This window comes from Pan troglodytes, chromosome 23, assembly GCF_028858775.2.
Source record: "Pan troglodytes isolate AG18354 chromosome 23, NHGRI_mPanTro3-v2.0_pri, whole genome shotgun sequence".
Classification (NCBI taxonomy): domain Eukaryota; kingdom Metazoa; phylum Chordata; class Mammalia; order Primates; family Hominidae; genus Pan; species Pan troglodytes.
This window is the reverse complement of record NC_086016.1, coordinates 19790823-19815434: the sequence shown is the minus strand read 5'-3', so window position 1 is coordinate 19815434 and position 24612 is coordinate 19790823. Positions and strand designations below refer to the sequence as shown.

General features: G+C 49.4%; 1 protein-coding gene and 1 long non-coding RNA gene across 4 annotated transcripts in view; one reads left to right on the top strand and one right to left on the bottom strand.

The window, feature by feature from the left end:
• Positions 1-20470, bottom strand: part of IL17RA (interleukin 17 receptor A) — a 29336-nt gene extending 8866 nt beyond the window's left edge. Inside the window, exons 1-8 of one of the 3 annotated variants that reach the window (XM_016939622.4) lie at positions 20138-20470; positions 8096-8241; positions 7449-7595; positions 6502-6614; positions 4920-5046; positions 3358-3405; positions 3099-3262; positions 1835-1918 (exon numbers count right to left, since the gene is read on the bottom strand). In XM_016939622.4, coding sequence (XP_016795111.2) covers positions 1835-1918; positions 3099-3262; positions 3358-3405; positions 4920-5046; positions 6502-6614; positions 7449-7595; positions 8096-8204 — 792 coding nt within the window. In that variant the 5' untranslated portion in view covers positions 8205-8241; positions 20138-20470. Of the gene's footprint in view, positions 1-1834; positions 1919-3098; positions 3263-3357; positions 3406-4919; positions 5047-6501; positions 6615-7448; positions 7596-8095; positions 8314-20137 lie in introns of all 3 variants that reach the window. The other 2 variants (XM_016939623.4, XM_016939624.4) reach the window with 2 other exon arrangements.
• On the top strand, positions 12810-19110 carry LOC129138506 (uncharacterized). Its single transcript, XR_008541819.1, has 2 exons — positions 12810-12950; positions 18257-19110. It is a non-coding gene; the product is annotated as an uncharacterized LOC129138506 (long non-coding RNA).
• Positions 20471-24612: the final 4142 nt, after the last annotated feature.

The following is a 24612-nucleotide window of genomic DNA, read 5'->3' as shown; positions in this document are numbered from 1 at the left end:
CCAGCCACACCACTCTCTCCACCTGTGCACGTTCCCCACTCCCAGCCACACCACTCTCTCCACCTGTGCACGCTCCCCACTCCCAGCCACACCACACTCTCCACCTGTGCACGCTCCCCACTCCCAGCCACACCACTCTCTCCACCTGTGCACGCTCCCCACTCCCAGCCACACCACTCTCTCCACCTGTGCACGCTCGCCACTCCCAGCCACACCACACTCTCCACCTGTGCACGCTCCCCACTCCCAGCCACACCACTCTCTCCACCTGTGCACGCTCCCCACTCCCAGCCACACCACTCTCTCCACCTGTGCACGTTCCCCACTCCCAGCCACACCACTCTCTCCACCTGTGCACGTTCCCCACTCCCAGCCACACCACACTCTCCACCTGTGCACGCTCCCCATTCCCAGCCACACCACTCTCCACCTGTGCACGCTCCCCACTCCCAGCCACACCACTCTCTCCACCTGTGCACGCTCCCCACTCCCAGCCACACCACTCTCTCCACCTGTGCACGCTCCCCACTCCCAGCCACACCACTCTCTCCACCTGTGCACGTTCCCCACTCCCAGCCACACCACACTCTCCACCTGTGCACGCTCCCCACTCCCAGCCACACCTCTCTCCACCTGTGCACGCTCCCCACTCCCAGCCACACCACTCTCTCCACCTGTGCACGCTCCCCACTCCCAGCCACACCACTCTCTCCACCTGTGCACGCTCCCCACTCCCAGCCACACCACTCTCTCCACCTGTGCACGCTCCCCACTCCCAGCCACACCACACTCTCCACCTGTGCACGCTCCCCACTCCCAGCCACACCACACTCTCCACCTGTGCACGCTCCCCACTCCCAGCCACATCACTCTCTCCACCTGTGCACGCTCCCCACTCCCAGCACGCTCCCCACTCCCAGCCACACCACACTCTCCACCTGTGCACGCTCCCCACTCCCAGCCACACCACTCTCTCCACCTGTGCACGCTCCCCACTCCCAGCCACACCACTCTCTCCACCTGTGCACGTTCCCCACTCCCGTCCACACTTCTCTCCACCTGTGCACGTTCCCCACTCCCAGCCACACCACACTCTCCACCTGTGCACGTTCCCCATTCCCAGCCACACCACTCTCTCCACCTGTGCACGCTCCCCACTCGCAGCCACACCACTCTCTCCACCTGTGCACGCTCCCCACTCCCAGCCACACCACTCTCTCCACCTGTGCACGCTCCCCACTCCCAGCCACACCACTCTCTCCACCTGTGCACGCTCCCCACTCCCAGCCACACCACATTCTCCACCTGTGCATGCTCCCCACTCCCGTCCACACCACACTCTCCACCTGTGCACGCTCCCGACTCCCAGCGACACCACTCTCTCCACCTGTGCACGCTCCCCACTCCCAGCCACACCACTCTCTCCACCTGTGCACGCTCCCCACTCCCAGCCACACCACATTCTCCACCTGTGCACGCTCCCCACTCCCGTCCACACCACTCTCTCCACCTGTGCACGTTCCCCACTCCCGTCCACACCACTCTCTCCACCTGTGCACACTCCCCACTCCCGTCCACACCACACTCTCCACCTGTGCACGCTCCCCACTCCCAGACACACCACACTCTCCACCTGTGCACACTCCCCACTCCCAGACACACCACTCTCCACCTGTGCACACTCCCCTCTCCCAGACACACCACACTCTCCACCTGTGCACGCTCCCCACTCCCGTCCACACCACTCTTCACCTGTGCACACTCCCCACTCCTGTCCACTCTATAATTGCCACCTGTTTTGCTCCCTGCACCTGTCCACACCACACTCACCCACCTGCACTTGGTGGCGACAGCACCCTTTAAGGTTGCGTAGAGTGAGCGTGACGTTGGATCGCTGGTGGAACTCTTCTGGTCTGGGCTGAGGAGAGAGGCGAGGATGGGTAAGGCTAGTTGGGATGGGTAAGGCTAGTTGGGTAAGAACACGCTGTGGCACTGCCATGGAGAGGCTGTCCAGAGCACCCCTTAGGAAGGCCAGGGGAGAAATGCTTTTCAGGTTTCTATTCCAGAAAAAAACTCCGTTTCTGCATGGAAGCTGGTTTGTTGTAAATCCTTAAGTACGTGTAGTAACTGGTAAGTCTCTCTTTGCTTTGGCTGCTGGGAATTGGGGCAACAAATCTGTGTTCATGGACACCAGTTGTACAGAACCACACAGCACACGTTTCCTGCACTGAGCTGGCTTCATCGTATTGCCTTTCTTTTTTTTTAGAGATGGAGTATCACTCTTGTCACCCAGGCTGGAGTGCAGTGGCACAATCTCAGCTCACTACAACCTCTGCCTCCCAGGTTCAAGTGATTCTTCTGCCTCAGTTTCCCAAATTGCTGGGATTACAGGCGTGTGCCAGCACACCTGGCTAATTTTTGTACTTTTAGTAGAGATGGGGTTTCATCATGTTGGTCAGGCTGGTCTCGAACTCCTGACCTCAAGTGATCCACCTGCCTTGGCCTCCCAAACTGCTGGGATTATAGGCGTGAACCACTGTGCCTGGCATATTTTATGTCATTAATTTACTTTATTTATTTTTAAATTTTTATTTTCTTTTTTAGAGACAGGGTCTCGCTCCGTCCCCCAGAGTGGGTGCAGTGGTGCCATCATGGCTTACTGTAGTCTCGAACTCCAACTTCAAGCCATTCTCCTGCCTTGGCCTCCCAAAGTATTGGGATTACAGGTGGGAGCCACTGCGCCTGGCCTTATTTCCTTATTCCCCTTTGTCTCTATTTTCACATTTCTTCTTTTTTTTAAATCCTCAAATCCTTTTTGTAATAAACAAAGCAAAACAAAAAGAGAATAAGGGAGCGTGTGGGGGAGGAAAGAACAAAAAGGACTGTGTCATGGGCAGGACACAGTCAACTGCCTTTCTATCAAGCATAAGATCACTGGGGAAGAAAAAGGGCAAGGCGCCATGATCACTATGGACTAAGCACAGCCCTGAGTCGTGAGCTTCTAGCAACGCGGTTCTGTCAGACCAGCAGAGAAGAGACTCGGGGCTTGGAGGGGTGGTCCTGAGCTATGCTAGAGGGGTCAAAAAGAGCAGAGTTACCGCAGGTATGTGGTGCATGTGCTCAAAGCAACTGTGGTTCTCCATGTGCGGAAAACTGGTCAGCAGGATCTGGTAATGGGTAGATTCGTTCCACAGGGTGAAGCTCACACGCAGCTGGTGGGCCTCCAGGGTCTCCACGGTGATGTTGGGGTCCCACAGGCTGCCTGCCAAGGTCACACACGCAGGCTGGGAGTGAGGAGGGGCACGCACATGTGCATGTGTGTGCATCCAAATAAAGCTCTCCCGGGCCAGCCGTTACCTGAGCTCATGCATGGCGTGGTTACCTTCATCCTGGCGTGCTCACAGTCTGTCGACCCAGAAAAAAGGAAACTCATTAAGCCTCTGCCTTCGGAAATCTGTTCTTCCAGACTCCTGACACCAAGAACAACAATCTTTTCCCCACTGGGAGCCTGTCCACAGGTGGCCCCTTCAGAGTGAGCTCCAGGGCTGGACCCACCTTGGCATGGGTGCCAGCCTGCTTGTCTGATCCTCATCTCTCGGGGAACCCTCCTGATGCAAGTGCATTCCTCCTGAGCTTGCTGTGGGTGACCAAGCAATCTTGGTCCCCTCCAGTTCCTTCTCTGCCCACCCACAGCTTCTTGTCCCCGGCTGCCCCTGTCTTTGCACAGGCTGAGAAGACATGTGACAGGCGTGAATCACCATGGAGGGACAGGGACTGAGTCACTCAACTTTAGGAACAGAAGCGAGAACTGAGGAGATTCACTCCTTCAACAAATACATATTGAGCACCAACTATGCACCAGGCCCTGTTCTTGGCACTGGAGGTACAGTGGTAAACAAGACAAAGCCCTGCCCCCTGGAGATTGCAACCCAGTAGAAGAGACCAATAAAAGCAAACACACAACATGCAGTACCAGTCAGGGAGTGATGAGCCACACGCGGTGACATAAAGCAGGGTAAGCACAGAGTGTGTGTGCACGCGTGTGTGCAGGGTGGTCCCAGGATGAAGAAGGTCAACACCATCCTTAACAAGCATTTCTTGACCAACCTACTATATGCAAGGCAATTCGTGAGGTTCTGGAGATTATAAAAATGGGCAGAAGACCCAGGCTTTGTTTTCAAGTGGGCTTCCTGACATAGCTGGCTATGGACAGAGAATTGTAGAGAGACTGAGGCAGGAGAATCGCTTGAGCCCAGGAGTTCGAGGCTGCATTGAGCTAGGATAGCAAAATTGCACTATAGCCTGGGTGACAAAGCAAGACCCTATCTCTATTAAAAACAAAAAGAGAGAAATGTAGGTAATAGCTGAGCTTCTGGGGAGGACAGAGAAGTAGAAGGTACATGTACATCAAAGGATGCCTGAGAAGAAAAGCCTGGCGGTAATCACAGGCAGGGTGGATAGGCATGGGGAGTAGAGCGCCATGCATGGGATGAGCGTTGGATGATGCAGGCGGAATGTAAGGTGGAAGGAGAAGAGCAAGCCACGGAGGCTGGGACCAGGCTGGGGGCAGAGGCTGCAACTTCCCCACGAGTGGCTTGTGGCTTGCCTTTATGCTATTTTCTGAGCAGGCTGGGTGCTTCTCTAGATAGAGGGAGGTGCTCTGGTTCCCATAAAACTCCTGGGATCTTGGGCCACCGTCCACTGTTGTGCCAACAGAGAATGGCCTCTGCCTCAGGGAATGGAGGTTGCAGCACGCACCAAAGCACTCCCAGTCTTGGCCTCTGTTTGTTCTGTGGGTCCCAGGTGCTGGCAATGCCAGCCACTGTCTTGCTGAGCAGGGAGGCTGGCATCTGTGCCACCTGGTGCTTCCTTCTCACAGAGGCCATTGGGGAGGGAATGTCTTGGGAGGATGCTCTTACCAGGCACAAGGAAATTCTTGGACTGGTGGTTTGGGTCCCCATCAGGGATGGGCTTGGGCAGGTGGTGAACGGTCACCTCATATTCCTGGTCAGGGTCAACCACAAAGTGGCTGAAGGTAAAACGCCACTGAAGAGAAAGGAGGAAGGAAAGGTGGATGGATTACACACACCTCTGTCACCCATCTATGCCCAAAGACCCCTGTTCCCACCCACTCCCGAATATTAAGCCAAAAATAAGAACAAAGCAACAACCACAGCAAAATCCAAGGTCAGGGAAATCAGTATCTTTGTTTTTTGTTTCCTCTGGTCCTTTCTGCCTGTTTTTTTTTTTTTTAAACCTGGATCTGGCCTCATCAGTAGACAGTGAATAAGGCAAAAGAATTTGGGGAAAGTGGAAGTAGTCCCACCCCTCCCACCTGCCCTCTCAAATTCTAGGACAATGGGTATGAGAGGGCGGAGCCAGGGGACTTGGGGCTATGGAGATCTGGCACACGCCAGGCAGGTAAAAACTATTTGTCAAATGATTCTTCCTCCTCAAATGGGAAAGTCAGGAACCTCTTGAGACCATTATGGAGTAAAAAGGTGTAAAGGACAAACTAGAGACCCCCACTCACCCTGGGCCAGCAGGCACCTCAGTTGCAATGATATTTGAATTTGTGCTAAGTTATTTTCTGGGTGTTAGAGATTACAGACATCGACTCCAACCCCCATTCTAGTTACCCTGGTGGAGGGGCCGGGGTCCTTTGCTTCTAAGTGGATGGAGGAACCTGGTTCTCACCATTCGCATAGCAGTCAAGTTTGGGGGTCCTAATTTAACATCGGAGAGGGGTTCTGCCTTTGCTGCTTGAGTTTGTGGGAGATCTAACTTGTTTTCAAGTGGCCATTTGCAGATTTAAACCAGTAGTCTTCAAACTAAGGCTTGCATCGTGATTACTTGAGGGTTAAGCACCAGCTGCTGGACCCCACCCTAAGAGTTTCTGGCCTGGGAAGTCTGGGGTGGGGCCAAACATCTCTACCACGTTCCCAGGTGAGGCTGAGGCTGCTGGTCTACGGACCACACTTTGAGACCCACTGCTTTAAACAAACAAGAATCAACATTTCACCATTTAGCTGTGAGCAGCAAAATGAGACTAAGCTGTTGTAGTGCTCATTTGCCCACCTACAGCAGTTCTTTGGTCTGGGTGGTTTTTTCTTCCTGAAGGTAGGCCCCAGCTGAATCCAAGTTACACATAAAAGATGTTACACAAAGTTACACAAAGATGGCAGGAGGTAGGGCTGTGGAAGCTGCCTTCCAATTCAACTTCCTTTCCGAACGAATAGCTAGGTAAAGTGGGAAGAAAAACCAGGGGTGAGCAGGTGAGGGACGCTTTCAAAAATACGCTCTGTCCCTCACTATTGCTCACGGCGGCCACACCACTTCTCTTTTGACTTCTGCCCATCTCAGGCTGCCATTCTGAATTCCACAGACTCCCTCAGCACCTCTGGGTCTCCCCTACTCTAAATCAGGGTCTGAATTTGGGGACAAGAAGTCTGTACTGGTGTCATCAGTGGAACATAATCCACTCAGGAGCTGTGTTCTTACCCGCCTGTGGTGATGCCTCAGTTTGGACAGAAACTCAAACCTGACGCACAAACGTTCATTGGTGTTCAGCTGCAGGACAGATAACTCTGCACCCTCGAGGTACAGGATGCTGGCTGCAGGAGAGGGAGAAGAGAAGACAAACAGATGCAGATCAGCCAAGACAAGTGCTGGGTGTGTCACTTCCCTATCTGTTGCGGTTGTTCACTCCTAAAAGAAAATCTGCCCTGTCTTACCCAACTCTCCACATCCTGTTCCTTTCAGTTCACTCTCTGGCCTCAGCCTACCGCCTTGCAGACAGTTATTTCCCAGCTGGGCAAGGAAAAATGACACTTTACACTGGGCTAGAAGTAAAGGCTTTGCAAACTTGTGGTGAGGGCTTTGACAATCTGGCATGGGTGTCAAACACAGCCATCCCCACCATCCTCACGAGGTTGTGGCTGTCAGCAGGAGCACTGAGGGCGGGGACTTCCAAAAAGAACTTCCCCCATGCCCCGTTCACAAATCTGGGGCTAGTGCTCATAAGCCCCAATCGTCCCAATTCTGTAACATAAACTCTCCATTCCTGAATAGGCTTGGGGGACGTTTTAAAAGTGCTGGCCCCTAAATTCAGGGAACAGGTTGACAAATGTGTTGCCATTTTCCACTTCATTTTTGGTACTGTAGTCACAAAATTAACTGCTTGCTTTTTTTTTTTCCTCAGGGTGCTAAAAATGTTAGGTTGAAGGAAGTCCTTTCATGAAGAATGGTGTGATGAGAAGGTATCACTGTGGGTTAATATCTAAAACGCTGAACAAGTATTTGACTGCATGAAATGACGGATCCTTATAGCACTAAATTTGAACCCCCATGTCTGAGCACAGGACTGGGAGCCCAATCCTGAGCCTGACTGGGAGAGCCACTTGGAGGCAGGGAGAATCCCCCAGGGCCCTGCTGGCATGCCCACTCACCGTCTGTCTGCAGTGTCCATTCGATGTGAGCCACGGGGAACAGGTCTCCTTGTTGGGTGTGGGCAAAGTGCAGCTGGATCTGCAGGTCCTTTGGGGAGGAGGGGGTCAGGTTTCGAGGGTGAATCCAGCTGTCATCCAGGCAGGTACCTGGCAGCCAGGGAAAAGCAACATTCAGAGACTTATAGCCGAGACCCTGAGATGCCCCAGCAGCAGGTACAGACAGCTAGACAGCAAACAGCTCAGGGGCCCGCGGCCTTCCAGCCTGTGGCCCTTTACTGCCCTGCTCCCTCTTTTCTAATGTTTACTGGGGTCACTGCAAACCTCTCAAGTCTAAAGGGAATTTTAGGAGAGAAGACAAAGTACACAAGTTGATTTTGAGAAGAAGTTGTGATTGGGAATAAGGGCACAGGAGGGATGCAGTTGTAGTAAGAGTTGCTTTATTGTTATATGTCAGGGGTCTCTAATTGGCTCAGACACTTGAATATGTGCCTCTTTGAATTAAAACAAAACAAAATCAACAGCACAGATGTCTCTCACTTTACAGTGACAAGCTGTGGCAAATCAAATTGTATTATAGATACAGTAGGGCAGCACCCCAGAGAATACTTTCACAATCCAAATGACAGTTCTGTTTCTCCTTTCCTGACTTTTGCATAATGAATGTTCTCGACAGGAAGCGCAGGTGCACGCATCCACAATTCTCCGGGAACCCTCCTGCGGATGGCTGTAGCTCACAGCCTGAACCTGGAGTGGCATGGCAGGACTTCTGTCAGAAGTTGGCAGCAGGCTCTCACTTGATTAAGAAGGCAACAAGAAGAAGAACAGAAAAAGATGACTTACTATTCTTGACCGTGCAGTTTAGCCCCTGTGGAAAAAAGAGGGTGGTTATTACAGCTGGGAAAGGGCTTGAATTCACATGCCAGGGCCAGATGCTCTCCACTGGCTCATTCTCAGGAATGCCATCTACACAGCCTGCCCTTCTCACTTTTTGGGGAATAGGATGAGGAGTGAGTCCAGGGGATGGCAAAGGGAATGGTGCTTTTTTTTTTTTTTTTTTTTTTTTGAGATGGAGTCTTGCTCTGTCGCCCAGGCTGGAGTGCAGTGGCGCGATCTCAGCTCACTGCAAGCTCCGCCTCCCGGGTTCACGCCATTCTCCTGCCTCGGCCTCCCAAGTAGCTGGGACTACAGGCGCCCGCCACCACGCCCGGCTACTTTTTTGTGTTTTTAATAGAGACGGGATTTCACTGTGTTAGCCAGGATGATCTCGATCTCCTGACCTCGTGATCCACCTGCCTCGGCCTCCCAAAGTGCTGGGATTACAAGCGTGAGCCACTGCGCCCGGTACAGGAATGGTATTTTATGAGGAACTGCTATGAGCTGGGACCTTGACAATTTTAAAAGACACTGAGAGGGTTCTCTTGGAGTGCCCTGAGAAAAGAGCCCCTTCATCTCCTAAGGTTTCCAACCTTCCTGGATAACACTGCTGCAAGAGGTGCGGAAAGGGTGAAGGGCAATATTTACAGTTTCTGTGACAGATCTGTTGGGGAACATTCACTAAGTCCCTACAAAGCCACTAGGGAAAGCATGCCAGGCCCTGTTCCGGGTGATCGTGACGAGGTATTATCCTCAGCCCATTTTGCAGATGGGGAAGCTGAGGCACCCATATTACATTATATTGCCTCCCTCTTGGGCAGTATGTGTTAACCTTCCAAGCCTGAGGAAATCCTGATGGCCAAATTTAGAAGCCCTAGTGACAAATGCTACCAGGGAAATGTAACCATTAGGAAGGAGCTCAGGCTCAGGTGTCTCCAGTTCTCTAACTGGCAAAACAGACCAAACGCATCCCGGGGTGGAAAGCCAGATGCCAAGGCAGACCAGAAACACAATCTCAAGGCCAACAAAGTGACTGGTGTGAGTAGGGTGCCAGGGCTGACACCCTCCTCTCTCTTGAGAGGGAACAGAGAGGTAGGGCTAAGCACAGGAGAAGACCCCGTGCCACCAGGGTTCATTTACAGAGTGGTCACACACAGGATGACATCTGCACGCACCTAGGATTGACTCTAGCAAGCTACTTCACCTGGACCCTCCTTCTCTGGGACCCCAGTTCATAAGTGCTTCTCGCCCTGTTCAGCTCCTGAATTCTCCCCTACAGGTCCCGGGCTAGCATCACCACCCCACTAGGGGGCTCCGCACATGTTCCCAACAAAATCCATCTGGCTGCCTAGGCTCACACTAATAAATGTCACTCTTTCCTAAATGGCGAGAAGATTAACTCCCCTGAGTCCTCTCATTTTTCCTCTCCCTTAAAATTCCTAGGATGTGGAGGATTAAAAAAAGCGGTTATTTCACCTTGAGATGGGGAACTCTTCTAGAGAAGGCAAACAGATACATCATTTGGAGTAACTTCCTACTAGCCACTGGGAGCTACTCAATAACACTGCAGGATGATGCCCATGATGAAAAGCTCTTGTCTTCATGAAGACCACGAGGAAAGTGGAAGGGTCTGACAACACACTCGGTTGATTCCCAGTGGTGCAGGCAGGTGTCCTCTCATTCCCGAGATGGAGGGAAATAGTTTGGTATGCCCTATGGAATACTGTTTTTGGTCTTGGTTTCTGATAGTTGTGGTTGCATATAAGTCTTTTCCTTCAGTTACTATTAGGTTTATAGTTTTCATTCAAAACAGTTCTGAACCTCATCATATACCTCTCCAGCACTGATTAACAAACAAGGTTTGTTAATGCACCACTAGATTATGGTGCATTGTTCTTTTGATATTCTGCTAGATTACATTTGCTAATATTTTATTTAGAATTGCATGGATTTATGTTCATAAATGAGATTGGTCCATAGTTTTTCTTTTTGTATAAGATTTGTCAAGTTTTAGAATTAAGCTTATACTAGCTTTAAAAAAAATGGACAGCTTTCCCTCTTTTTCTGTGGTACTGAATGGTCATCAATAGAGAATGGCTGAATTAAGGTGAGATCTAGTTTAAATCTAAATGTCCATCAAACTAGAAATGGTTGAATAGATTGCTATCTACTATGGAATATTATGCAAATATTAAAGAGAATGAGAATTAGTTGCACAGACATCTGTTGACCTGCAGATGGCTGGAATGTGTTGATGAGAGAGGAAAATAAGTTTCAAATAACTTTTTATAGTATGATCCCCATTTCTATGGAAATAAGTCATGAAAAAGATCTCCCTGAATATATATATATATATATATATATATAGAGAGAGAGAGAGAGAGAGAGAGAGAGAGAGACAGACAGTGTATGACTAAATGAGAATAGAAACATGTTAACAGGTGTTAACACAGTTTGCTGGGGGCAAAGGGGACACAAGCAGAGGAGATGGCATGAGGGAAGATAAGGGGAAAAAAGATTTAATCAAAACTGAAAAATATACATATAGGTGAAATATAGAATAACAATTCTATTAGAGGTAATAGCGCATTGACCATATACACATATTTTCTCCCTCTCTCCAAACAATATAACAATTATAGGAAAGAACATTTTTTTTTGTAAATTCTCAAACTCAAAGAGCCAAACTCAGTGGACAAAAGATGTGAACAAAATTTTAAAAGTCCTTTCCAACTTGGCCCCAGCAGCATAGCTCCTGTAAAGAAGAGTGTTGGCTGGGCGCAGTGGCTCATACGTGTAATCCCAGCACTTTTGGGAGGCTGAGGTAGGTGGATCACCTGAAGTCAGGAGTTCAAGACCAGCCTGGCCAAGAGATGGTGAAACCCTGTCTCTACTAAAAATACAAAAATTAGCTGGGTGTGGTGGCATGTGCCTGTAGTCCCAGCTATTTGAGAGGCTGAGGTGGGAGAATTGCTTGAACCTGGGAGGCAGAGGCTTCAGTGAGCCAAGACTGTGCCACTGTACTCTATCCTGGGCGACAGAGCGAGACTCTGTCTAAATAAAAATAAAATAAAATAAAATAAAGTAAGATAAAATAAAATAAAAGGGCTATTCTGTCACCTGCCACCAATGAGGTGGTGACACCAGAATATGCCATCAGCATCCACAAGCACACCCATGGAGGGGACGTCAAGCAGTGTGCCCCTTGGTCACTCAAAAAGTCCCAGAACTTTGCCATGAAGGAGATGGGGACTCCAGATATGCTAACACCAGGCTCAACAAAGCTGTCTGGACCAAAGGAATAAGGAACGTTCCATACTGTGTCCATGTGCAGCTGTCCAGAAAGCATGAGGATGAAGATTCACCAAACAAGCTCTATACTTTGGTTACCTGTGTACCCATTACCACTTTCAGAAACTGACAGTCAGACATTGTGGATGAGAACAAACTGTTGATGTCAAATAAAATTATAAAACCTCAAAAATGAACAAATGAATGAATGAATAAATAACTGTCCAAGTGGCAGCAGAGTAGGCAGCTGGCTTGTGCTGAGTGGAGGAACTTCTGTCTGAATGCTACAAAAGGGAGTTATTGATAAGGAGGCCAGGGGCCCCTCAGAACCTTATAACGTTCAGGGCTTAGGGGCAGGGAGAATTAAGTGAAGGTCTACATATGGAGTGTTGGGAACCTTATCCTCTCTTTCCGTGCTCTGATCTCAGAATGCTGGCAGCCAGGCCCCAAAAAAAGACCTCCAGATTTCAGCATTTGGAGGTCACCCAATAGGCCAGGTTCACCATTAGCTTGACCTCCTATACAGTAAAGTCCAATGTTCAATAAACCTTAACTACACAGAGCATTTAATCAGCTTTTAGGACTTCATTCTTAAAATATTCTCAGACAGCCAAGGAGTACCAGATATTTGAGATAGGTTTTCTGTATGAAAAATAGATCAAAACAATTAAAAAATGCTCCTGGAAGGAAAAAAAAAACAATGCTGTTAACACAATTAAACCAAACAAGTAAAATTATTATAGCCCCGAAGAGATACAACACTGCATCTGTAAGACAGGGGCAGGACACCGTGGACAAATGAGCAGGCAGAGAATGAAAACTGCACCTTGAAACTCAATAGAAGTTCTACTAAATAAAAATGCAATAGAAGGGTTAGTCTATGAAATTGAGGACATTTTTCTGAAAGTACAAATAGAATAGGAAAAAATATATGATCACTAGAGATTCAATTTAGGAAACAAAATATGATTGACTAGATTTCTAGAAGGAGATTAACAAAAAAACAGAAGGAAGAAGTTATTTTTTAAAAAAGGAAAGAAAGAAAGAAAATATTCTGGAAGAGAAGGACACATATTCCCCGAGAGTGTGGAAAAACTCAAGCTGTATTTTTCACTCTGCCCTCACATCACCACAACAATCAACAGAAGTCACAGAAGACTTCTGTGACTACATATTGGGGGGGGGTGGTTTCTTCCCACCACCAAGCAAGCAATCAATTCGGCAGCAGACACCAGCTGGGTATCCTCCAATTTAATTCTGACACTATTTGGAGATAGCATCAGATCCCACAGGTTGAGTGCTCAGTCCCCAAGACCGCCCACCCCCTAGACACCAGTGGTAAGTCTGGGCCTCCAGAACTTCTAAGACCAACCGGGTTCAACGTGAGATTCTCATGCTCCTCTCTTTCAGTTCAATTCATTTGCTAAAGCTGCTCAGAGAACTCAGGGAAATACATTTCCCAGTTTATTTTAAGGATATCACAAATAATACAGAAGAAAAGGTGAGGTATAGGAGAAGGAGTACAAAGCTTCCATGCCCTCCTCAGGTGTGCCACCCTCCAGGAACCTCCACATGTTCCACTACCTGGAAGCTCTCTGAACCCCGTTTTTATGGAGCCTTCATGTGAGCATGATTGATTAAACCACTGGCCATAGCAACTTCAGGGGGCCTTCAGTTCCCTCTCCCCTTCCCAGATGTGATGGGTAAAGGGGCGGGGCTAAACGTCCCAGCCCTCTAATCCTACGTTGGTCCTTCCCGGGACCAGCCCCCATCCTGAAGCTGCCTAGAGGCTGCCAGCCACCAATGAATCATTAGTATATAAAAGATACAATTTTGGAGATTCTAAGGATTTTAGGAGTTCTATGCCAGAAAAAGGGGTTGAAGACTTAATACATATTTCACAGTATCACGTTGCCAAATTAAAAAGGTTACTAAATGGCCTGCACAAAAACAACAACAAAGACCCAGACCAAGGCCCCAAATCTTGAAACTGTTGTAATATCAGGAATAAAAAGAAGATCCTAAAAGTTTCCAGAGAGAAAAAAATAAGTGTCATAAAAACCAATAAGACACATAATAACATTGACTTTTTTTTTTTTTGAGACAGAGTCTCGCTCTGTCACCCAGGCTGGAGTGCAGTGGTGCGATCTCAGCTCACTGCAAGCTCCGCCTCCCAGGTTCCCCCCATTCTTCTGCCTCAGCCTCCCAAGTAGCTGGGACTACAGGCGCCACCACCACGCCTGGCTAATTTTTTTTTGTATTTTTAGTAGAGAGGGGGTTTCACTGCGTTAGACAGGATGGTCTCAATCTCCTGACCTCGTGATCCGCCCGCCTCGGCCTCCCAAAGTGCTGGGATTATAGGCGTGAGCTACGGCGCCCGGCCAATAACATTGACTTTCTTAGCATCTGTACTGTTTGCTAGAAGGCAATAAAGCAATGTTTTCACAATTCTGAGGGAAAATTATCTTTAACACAGAATTTTCACACCCAGCCAAATTATCAGAAAAAGGTATGAGGGTAGAATAAAGATATGTTGACATGAAAAGACTTAACATATATGTTCCTGATACATATGTCTATATCCATCCCTCATACATATGCTTAGGAAATTACAGGATGATATTCTCCAGCAAAATGAGGGAGTAACCCCTGAGGAAGAAGACACAGGATCCAGGACATGGGAGATTAGACCATGACAGGATGTCTGTTCTGGTCTAGACCTGTTGTGCCACAGGTCTAGAGAGCACAGACCTTGTTGGGGCTGGAGAACAGAGTGCTCTAGGAGGAAGTTCTCTGGGGAAAGGGGGGATGGAATTGATGGAATATCTGATGATTTGGAGGGAAATGATATGACAAGTCTGATAGAACAAAACTAAGACTAGTTACATGAAACATCTTGCAAGTGAAGAATTAAAGCAATTATTATCTCTGGGGCAGGAGGGGAGGGGAATTGTACCAGAAAAAATATATAATCAAAGTACACTTACTTGCCTCAGCAGTGAAGATTACTTAATTGTTATATAAATGCTGACTATTAATTTAACTAAAATCATGATTTAACTATAATAAAAAACAGGGAGAAGTGGTGGCAGAAAGATAATGTAATTTTCATCTATTAGAAGTCAATAGATAATATCTAAAATTAACAAATCATGAATTAACAGTATAAGCATGTTTAGAAATATGGAGGTATATCTCAGAAGAATTAACTAAAGGAATCATATTTGGGGAGCAGGTTTAGGGGTGGCGCAGGGATCTACTGTTTTTTGTTTTAAACATCTTAGTACCATTTTTAAAGGAGGATCACCATACGTAACTTGACAAAAATTAATTAAAAGATAGAAGTTTATCTATGATGTAATGCCAAACAAATGAAAGGACTGAAAAGTAAGATAAATGAATGAAAACATTAATTTGTTTAGTGGAAGAAAGAGTAGACTTTTTTTCCTTATAATTTAATTTCATGGCTCACGCCTGTAATCCTAGCACTTTGGGAGGCCGAGGCAGGTGGATTGCCTGAGCTCAGGAGTTCGAGACTGGCCTGGCCAACAACGGTGAAACCCCATCTCTACTAAAATACAAAAAATTAGCCAGGCATGGAGGCGTGCGCCTGTAGTCCCAGCTACTCGGGAGGCTGAGACAGGAGAGCTGCTAGAACCCAGGAGGCGGAAGCTGCAGTGAGCAGAGATTGCGCCCCTGCACTCCAGCCTGGGTGACGGAGCGAGACTCCGTCTCTAAGAAAAAAAAAATTTATAGAATTACATAACATTTTAAATAAAGCAAAAAAAAAAAAGTGTTCGGGATCTTCTTAGGATATTACTAAGACATATCTTGTCTTGTCCAACAAATTCCTCTCCAATAGTCATCCCTAATTTCAAACCCCTCATTCGTTTTTTTGTTTTTTTTTTTTTTTTGAGACAGGGTCTCACTCTGTCATGCAGCAGCATGCTCAGGGCTCAGTGCAGTGTTGACCTCTTGGGCGCAAGAGATCCTCCCACTTCGGCCTCCTCAGTAGCTCAGACTACAGACATGCGCCACCACACCTGGCTAATTTTTGTATTTTTTGTAGAGACAGGGTTTTGCCATGTTGCCCAGACTGGTCTTGAACTCCTGGGCTTAAGTGATTCCCTTGCCTCAGCCTCCCAAAATGCTAGGATTACAGGCGTGGGGCCACTGCCCATTCTTTAAAACTAGCAGAATCAGAATATTATCTATGAGCTACCTGCTTGTGAATGGCATTACGTGAGGCATCTTGCAGAAATCAGAGGGGGGATTGTCATGACAATGAAGGTGATGGCAGCTGATGTTTATTGAGCTCCTCTTTTGTGTCTGGCATCATGCTAAGCACTTTGTACATATATCTCATTTGATCTTGACAACAATCCTATGAGCTAAGCACCCTTATCCCAATTGTACTGATGAAAAAACTAAGACCCAGGGAGGTTGGGTAAGTGGCCCAAGGTCCCACAGAGCTGGCATTTGCATGACGAAGTTTTGCTCCAGAATACATGATCTTAATCACTGCTGCCTTGTCTCTCTAAATGACAAAAGGGGCCAGGTGCAGTTGCTCACACCTGTAATCCCAACATTTTTGGAGGCCGAGGTGGGCAGATAAAGAGTTCGAGACCAGTCTGGCCAATCTGGTGAAACCCTGTCTCTACTAAAAAAATTTAAAAATTGGCCAGGCGCATTGGCTCACGCTTGTAATCCCAGCATTTTGGGAGGCCGAGGCGGGTAGATCATTTGAAGTCAGGAATTCGAGACCAGCCTGGCCAACATGGTGAAACCCCGACTCTACTAAAAATACAAAAATTGGCTGGGAGTGGTGGTGCGCACCTGTAATCCCAGCTACTTGGGAGGTTGAGGCAGGAGAATCGCTTGAGCCTGGGAAGTGGAGGTTGCAGTGAGATGAGATTGCACCACTGCACTCCAATCTGGATGACAGAGTGAGAGCTTGTCTCAAAATAAAAATAAAAATAAAAAAATTGGCCAGGTGCGGTGGCTCACACCTGTAATCCCAGCACTTTGGGAGGCCGAGGTGGGCAGAACACTTGAGGTCAGGAGTTCCAGATCAGCCTGGCCAATATGGTGAAACCCCATCTCTACTAAAAATAACAAAAATTAGCTGGGCGTCATGGTGCACGCCTGTAGTCCCAGCAACTTGGGAGGCTGAGGCAGAAGAATCGCTCAAACCTGGGAGGTGGATGTTGCAGTGAGCCGAGATCGTGCCACTGCACTGTAGCCTGGGCGACAGTGACTTTCTGTGTCAAAAAAACAAAAAACAAAAATCGGCTGGGTGTAGTGGTGGGCGCCTATAATCCCAATGACTCGGGAGGCTGAGGCACAAGAACTGCTTGAACTCGGGAGGCGGAGGTTGCAGTGAGCTGAGATCGCACCACTGCACTCCAGCCTGGGCGACAGAGCAAAACTCTCTCAAAATATAAATAAATAAATAAATAAATAAATAAATAAATAAATAATACCTCCAATAGGCCACTATTCTCTACCCACAAGGTGAAGGTTAAGAGGAAGAAATGGAAGATTGTATTCAATTCTGTGCCTCAGTTAACACTACTGGGTGCCTGATAGAGAAAGTGGGCTTTGAACTTACAAGCACAGCCTGCTCTCAATCTCACCTTAGCACTCATTAGCTGTGCGACCTTGGGCCAATAACCCAGCCTCTCAAAAGCAGGTTCATCCTGCCAACCTTGTAAGCTGTTGTTGAGTATGGGATGAAGGAATACTTGTGAACCACCGGCACAGTGCCTGGCACAAAGAACACAACTTTGTAGCCTCTGAAAGAGTGGCATGATGAAAGTGGCTTCTGGCAAGCAAAAGATAAAGGGGTTAAACTGAGCAGCTGTTCTACAACCACAAGTCAAAACCGCAAACGCTCAGGAAAAAAGACTCTGTAATGAAATACACATCCTGTCTATGAAATTACGTGTTAACATTTACCCTGACCAACTCTTAAGTTGCTGCTGTCTTTCCTATGGGCATTCCTCCAGGCTGGCGGTCATGAGAAACCTGCATGAAGCCTAGGCAGCGAGAACGGCTAACCAAAAGGAAACTCCCAGGGAAATGCAATTATTGATGGTTTCTCGTGTAATGATTTCTGTGGGGAAATCAGTCATCTGGGTTTTGAGGTGCTAACCCCAAGCATCTGGAACCAGTGCTATGGTTGGTCTCAGCTTGCCACTACCTTCCAAGCAGAGCTGACCGTTCTTTCCTTCATTCATGCATTCTTTTGTTCAGTCAACACATATGTATCAAATAGCTCCCACATCCTGTGCTCCAGCACTGAGCTAGGAACAGGCCAGGTGTGCAGAAGCCTCCTCCCTGTCTGAGGATAGTTATGGAGGGCTAAATCGAACTGGGCTTTGGACAGACACTTACGTTCTGGAAGGTGGCATGGACTTACTTTGAGAAGGCTCACCCAGTCCTGCCTTTGTGGAAATGAGGGAACCCAGGCCCAGGCAGCCTCAAAGCCTGACTGCAGAGACAGTAAGTGCGATGCTGCCTGCAAATCCAGGTCCTCTGGCCACCTCTGTGGCCTTCCCTCCCCTCACTATACCACATTGCATCCACTAAAACACCAGTGAGGGACAGAAATTTGAAGGATGTGTTTTCTTTCTTTTTAAAAGAACTAGTCAATGGAGCCCAGAGCTGTCTATCTCTGCAGAAGAGCTGTCTGTGAGGCAGGTGTATACAGAAGAGAGAGAGAGGAAGGAAGAGAACGAGAGACTGCAGACAAATATGAACAGCAAGTGTCTCTCTCCAGCCCTCCCTGGAGCCAGGCTGTGCTTCTCTGCTCCTGACTTACAGTTGCTTCACTGTGCAGTGAAAGTCAGAGCTTGGCTCCCACGCCATACACAGGAGAGTCCCATCCCCGCTTCTGGCATCTTTTCTCACTGTCCTATTACACAGACCCTCCATTCCGGCCACACACCGTACCCTGTCCCACCTAAGGACCTTGGCTCAGGCCCTTTCCACCACCTGGAATGCTCCTGCTACCCCCACAGGGCTGCCCAAATGCCTTTTCCATGAAGGACACCCCAACTGGAAGCAATTTTTCTTTTTCCTGGAATTCCATACACTTACCAGTTGTGCAAGCAGCTTTGCTAGACAGTTCCCTAACTTCAAGCCTTGTTCCTCCCGTAGATGGGTTAGGTCTCTGGATATTAGGGTCCCCAGAGTATTTATTTATAGTTCCAGTTCCCAGTATGGCGCCCTGTACTCTGCAGGCACCTGACCAATGGCTATCAACCCAGGCGCACCAACCCTCCATATCAGAACGCTTCATACACAGCCTGCAGGAGGGACTAGCAGGGCAGAGGGACCTGCTTTGCCCAATAGTGGAAGTCACAGGACATTTCTCAACATCATTCACGATAAAAACATCTTTTTTTTTTTTCTGCGACATAGTCACTCACCCTCCACCCTCTTTCGGTAAATCCTCCATAAAACTACATAAGGAGAAATATCCCTTTGTTTTACATCCTCTGACTCAGATACTGAGCATTATTCCTTGGGGTCAGCGGTGGAGGGGAGGAAAGATCCCCTCGGGGATGCGGGGAAGAGGAGAGTATATTGTGGAGGGGCACAGCATTTTGTTTTTTTTTTGTTTTTTTCCCTTAAGATGGTCCTGGCTCACAGAAAGGCCACTACCTGGCAGGCGGGTGGGTCACTTCCTGTGGGCGCATCGGGGCTACGACTTGACAGCTACAAACGTTCGACCCTCCGACTGCGCTCTCACCGGGTTCCCAGACCCAGGTGGTGGTAGTGGGGGGTGGGAGTGGCGGGAAGGGCGCCGTCTTAAGAACCATCTGCCCATCCTCAGGGCTTCGCGCCTCTGGGGAGGTGGCCCTCAGCCGCCCTCGGCAGAGCTCTCCCCGAAACATGGTGCCGCGTCTCAGCGCTCCGGCCCCCGCGTGGCTCTACGACAGCGGGGTCCCTCTGGGGGCCGCGGGTGAGGGACTCCACCTTCCGCACGGACGACGTGGGCTCGCCCGGCTCCGTCGGCGGCATGAAGGGCACGGCTTGAGGGAAGCTCCCGAGGGCCGACCGTGCCCCGCCGGGGTACGTGAGGGGCGCACGGCGTGGAGCTGGGTCCAGACCCGTCCTGGCTCCTCCCCGGGCCCCTTCTCCACAGCCCCTTTCTATCAGCCCTGGCCGCCCCTCCGGCCTGGCCCAGCGCCGCGCCCTCCTTCCCCGAACTCCGCGGCCCGGGCGGAGGTGTCACTCCCGCCTCCAGTCACGACGGCGGGCCAGGTTGTGCAACACGCGCCGCGCGATGTGCCACCCCCCCCCCCCCCCCCGTATTCCACACCGCAACTCCCACCGCTCCGAGGGTCCTCCCCAGGCGCCGCGATATCTGTGCCCAAGGCTCTGAGCCCCTCTGAGCCCGCGGCGCGGACTTCCTGCCTCCCCAGCCCGGGCGCGTAGTCCCGACCGTCCGGCCCTCCGCGACCTTGCCCCGCGTCCGCAGCATCCTGGCGGCTACCGCTCCCCACGTCGAGTCTCACCGGCTGGGAGCAGACCAGCGCCCGGTGGTCCAGGAGTCGCAGGGAGGCGCCACCCGGGGCCAGCACGCCCAGGAGCAGCAGGAGCAGCCCCAGCAGGGGCCCCGGGACAGCGGACGGCGGGCTGCGTGCGGCCCCCATGGCCCCGGTGGCGTCGCGGAGGGCTCGGCCCCGGCTGGGGACGCAGCGAGCGAACGTTCTGAGGCTTTCTTTTCCGCGGTGGAGTTCGAGTCGGCTCCACTTTGCTCGCTTCCGGCTTCCAGCCCGGGCCCAGGGGCGGGCCGGGCCGAGGGGAGGAGTTTAGTCTGGGACGGGGAGGGGTTTAGGGTGAGACAGGGCCCTCCCCCCGTTCCTCCTTGCGCCCCTCCTCTCGGCCCTACGCTCAGTCCTCCCGGCGTCCCTCCCCAGTCCTTCCGGCGTCCCTCCCCGGCCCTCCTCCGGCCGCGCGCCCCAGGTGCGCTCCTCCTGGGCCTGGCCCGTCGCGCCTCCAGTTGCACCCGCGTCGGGCTAGCGTCAACTCCAGCTGGAGCCTCGCCTGCCCCACATGCACCCTCCATCCTGGCCGTGCCGCAGCAGCTGTCGATTTTAATCCTCCGCCCGCACTCACTTGATTCTTGGCCCTGTTCAGACTTCTTGCTTCTCTTGTGGGTCACTGGACGTGAAATCCCAACTTGGGATTTCAGGAAGTCCGTTTTCTTAGTCTCTGTCCTATTTTTGTTTTTTATTTTACTTTATTTTTAGACAGGGTCTCCCTCTGTCTCCCAGGCTGGAGTGCAGTGGTGCAACCGCAGCTCACTGCAGCTTCGGCCTCCCAGGCTCAAGCGATCCTCCTGCCTCTGCCTCCTGAGTAGATGGAAGCGCGGGCCCTATCCCATTTTATTGTCCCCACCCCTTTGCCTGGTTCTGCTCGCTCTGCTTTCCTTGGCTTTGCTTTCTCTTTCTCAAGACAAGGACAGCTCCGGGATCCAGGGAGGATGGGACAGCAGTCACTTCCAGCCTCCTGGCTCGGACTCGGGGACACTTGAGTTCCTGGAGGGCAGGCAACTTACCTGGTCTGTGAGACTGTGTCCCAGCCGCACCTAAGAGAGTCGTTACTCCCCAGAGGCTCACTCCACGGCCGCGGAAGCTGTCGCCAGCGAATTACACATTTCATGAGTCTCCTTCTTAGCACGCGTGCAGCCTGCGTCCTCTCCTCTCCGGACCCTGGAGGACCCTCCCAAGCCGGCCCGCGCTGCCCCTATCCTAGGTTCCTGCTTCGAGCCCGTCCTGCCCTAGTGCATCCACACGCTCCTGCCCATTCGCCTCTCCTCTCTTCCTCCCAAGACCACCACCGTCCGCTTTTCCTTGCCTATCAAGTGCGCCTCTGCCTGGCCTTGACACGCACGGAGTCTACACTCAAGTGGCTTTTCCCTGTATTTTCCACTGCCCTCGAGAGGTGGGTTTTTTCGCTGCCCGAAGCACCCGCTGACCCCCAGCGACATCTCTATGAGCCCTGCCCGCAGACACGACCCAGCTGAATGAAGCCTGAAGCTCAGTGGCCTTCAAATTGTCTGTTTCTAAAAGAATTTTGGAAAACTGCATCCTCTCATGCATTTTAAAGATGACATCTAAAATTCTCCATCCTAAGTCTAAATAGATGTAGAGGATGTAGCTGTTACTTAAAAATCAGCGGTTGTCGTAGGCAGCTTCTAAGATGTGTTCTAGGATCCCACCCCCTGGGAGTCACGACCTTCTGAATCCTCCTCGCGGATGTGGGATGGACCCAGAGGCTTGGTTCTAACAATAGAATATGAATAGAAGAAGACAAAAATGATGGGATGTCACTTACAAGATTAAGTTACAAAAAGATCCTGACTTCTGTCTTGCCCAGCCCCTCCCTCTGAGCTCCTAGCTCTTAGGGAAGCCATGCTGGGGCCCAAGTAGCAGAGAATGAGAAAGGCCTCTCTGCCCAGTGCAAGACACTGAGATCCTCATTTCATCATTGCCATTATTAGTACATAATTGATAAAAAATAATGTAAACATAATACATGTTAATAAGTAATTAAACATGAATTACTTGAAATTCATTTTATTCCTAATTAGTTGATGTATCTGTGAACAAATATTGCTTATTCATAGAACAAAGCAACATTCAGCATTTTAAAAATATTTTATTTTTCTTCTTTTTTTTTTTTTTTTCTTTTTGAGATGGAGTCTTGCTCTGTCACCCAGGCCAGAGTGCAGTGGCGTGATCTCGGCTCACTGCAAGCTCCGCCTCCCGGGTTCAGTCCGTTCTCCTGCCTCAGCCTCCCGAGTAGCTGGGACTACAGGCACCTGCCACCACGCCCGGCTAATTTTTTGTATTTTTAGTAGAGACGGGGTTTCACCGTGTTAGCCAGGATGGTCTTGATCTCCTGACCTCATGATCCGCCCGCCTCGGCCTCCCAAAGTGCTAGGATTACAGGCGTGAGCCACCATTTTTCTTCTTTTTAAAACATTGAGACAGGGTCTCACTATGTTACCCAGGCTGGTCTTGAATTCCTGGGCTCAAGTCATCCTCCTGCCTCAGCTTCCCAAAGTACTAGGATTACAGGCACGAGCTACCACCCCAGGCTAAAAATATTTTAGATGTAAGCCTTAAAAATTTGCTTACATAAATAATTATATTTGTTTCATCAATTCTTTGAACCCGTTTTCAGTCATATGCAAAGATCACATAGCCATCTTGTCACCTTTTTTTTTTTTTTTAAATAGGGTCTCACTAAGCGGCCCAGGCTAGACTCAAACTCCAGGGCTCAAGAGGTCCTCTCATCTCAGCCTCCCAAGTAGCTGGGATTACAGGTTTGCACCACTGTGCCCAGTCAAATATTTTTATTGATTTGGCAACTGACAACTTGATTGGGTCCTCCTTCAATTTTAGTAAGGCAATATTTGGAAACTACCTCACTTGCAAAAAATAGATGTCTATCTATCTATCTATCTATCTCTGTATATCGATATGTGTATATAGCTATCCTGTGATCAGAGTCCTATTACACAATGGTATCTGGTACTGTTGCTATGTCTAGTGCCCAGGGGCTTTTTTTATTTTATTTATTTATTTTTTTTCTGAGATGGAGTCTTGCTCTGTCGCCCAGGCTGGAGTGTAGTGGCAACCTCCGCCTCCCAGGTTCAAGCAATTCTCCTGCCTCAGCCTCCTGAATAGCTGGGATTACAGGCACATGCCACCACGCCCAGCTAATTTTTGTATGTTTAGTAGAGACGGGGTTTCACTATGTTGGCCAGGCTGGTCTCGAACTCCTGACCTTGTGATCTGCCCTCCTCGACCTCCTAAAGTGCTGGGATTACAGGGGTGAGCCACTGCTCTGGGCCCCCAGGGGCTTTTTTACACATTCTAAAATGTGTCCCCCAAATGTCACGTTAGAAACTTAATACCCAGGACTGATGAGAGGCCTACCTTTCTTTTGAAAGTGGGAGAAGGACAAGTAGGAAACAAAAGTGTGGGGAAGGAAGGGAGCCTCCACCCACACCTGACATCTTCACAGCTGGTACCTTTCCTGGCAGGCAAGTGTCTGGAAGAGGACATGGGGATGTTGAGATTCTGGAGGTCCATTCCCTTCAAATCTATTCCCTTCAAGCCAGGGCCAGCAAGTTTTTTTTTTCTGGAAAGTATCAGATAGTAAATACTTCAGGCTTTGCCAACCATATAGTTCTGTCCCAACTATTCAACTCTGCCCTTGTAGCAGCCATTGACAATATGTAAACAAAGGAGTGTGTCTGTGTTCTAATAAAACTTTATTTATGGACACTTACATTTAAATTTCATATAATTTTCATTTGTCCCAACATATTATTTCCCTTTTGATTTTTTCCCCTGACCATTTGAAACTTAGCTTAAGTTGGTAAAAACCAACTTAGCTCCCCGGAGGGTACAAAAACAGGCAGTAGAACAGATTTGGGCCATAGACCCTAGTTTACTGATGTGTGCCCTAAACTTTCCAAGGTGTGCCCCTTGGAAAGTCTTCATGTAACCTCAGGGTAATGTGTACTCTCATTTGAAATTGCTATCCTGGTTCTCAACTCTGCCTACGTATTAGAATCCCATAAGGTGCTTTTTGAAATACCAATGTACAGCCACACCCTTCCACACTGATTCTGTTGGTCTGCGGTGGGGTCTGGGCATAAGTATTTTTGAGTTTCCCAGGTACGTCTAATGTGTAGCCTGACCTTGGACCACTGTTCTAATTGCTATAGGCTCTGCACACCTCTCAGGGCACAATGCTGCTTTGTGCTGTTGTTACTGTATTTCATCCAATGATCCAAAATCATTGAAAGATAAAGCCTAATTTAGGAATGTTAAAATGTAGAAAATGGGTGTCTTCAACTGGATGAAATATAGTTTTTCCCTATCTGTAAGATTGGTCCTCCCTGATGGTAAGGACCCCGGCTTCCTCACTCCTGTGTTGCTCTCACCTGCAGTGCTTGGCTGGGTGTGAG